This window comes from Gavialis gangeticus, unplaced genomic scaffold, assembly GCF_001723915.1.
Source record: "Gavialis gangeticus isolate Ggan-Ray unplaced genomic scaffold, GavGan_comp1, whole genome shotgun sequence".
NCBI lineage: Eukaryota > Metazoa > Chordata > Crocodylia > Gavialidae > Gavialis > Gavialis gangeticus.
Window position 1 is genome coordinate 83453 of NW_017728998.1, and position 256 is coordinate 83708.

The following is a 256-nucleotide window of genomic DNA, read 5'->3' on the forward strand; positions in this document are numbered from 1 at the left end:
GGCCTCGAGCCGCACCACGGCCGCCAGCAGCGTCCACTCGCGGCCGCGCTCCGGCTTCCCACGCCGCGGCAGCGCCCGGTAGTGCTCATAGCACAGCGCCGCCACCTCGTCCGCGCGCATCCCGCCCGCCTCACCCGGAAGCGCTGCCGCGCGCCCCTGATCGATCCCAGCATCGACCAATCTCTTCCCGCCTCACTCTTAACCCCGCCCCCGGCCACACTTGAGCCGCTCCGAAGGGCGCCGCTGCCCCGGAAGC

At 74.2% G+C, this 256-nt stretch overlaps 1 protein-coding gene across 2 annotated transcripts in view; it reads right to left on the reverse strand.

The window, feature by feature from the left end:
• Positions 1 to 147, reverse strand: part of ADAT1 (adenosine deaminase, tRNA specific 1) — a 32221-nt gene extending 32074 nt beyond the window's left edge. The window contains exon 1 of one of the 2 annotated variants that reach the window (XM_019505316.1): positions 11 to 147. In XM_019505316.1, coding sequence (XP_019360861.1) covers positions 11 to 120 — 110 coding nt within the window. In that variant the 5' untranslated portion in view covers positions 121 to 147. The remainder of the gene's footprint in view (positions 1 to 10) is intronic. The other variant, XM_019505315.1, reaches the window with a different exon arrangement.
• Positions 148 to 256: the final 109 nt, after the last annotated feature.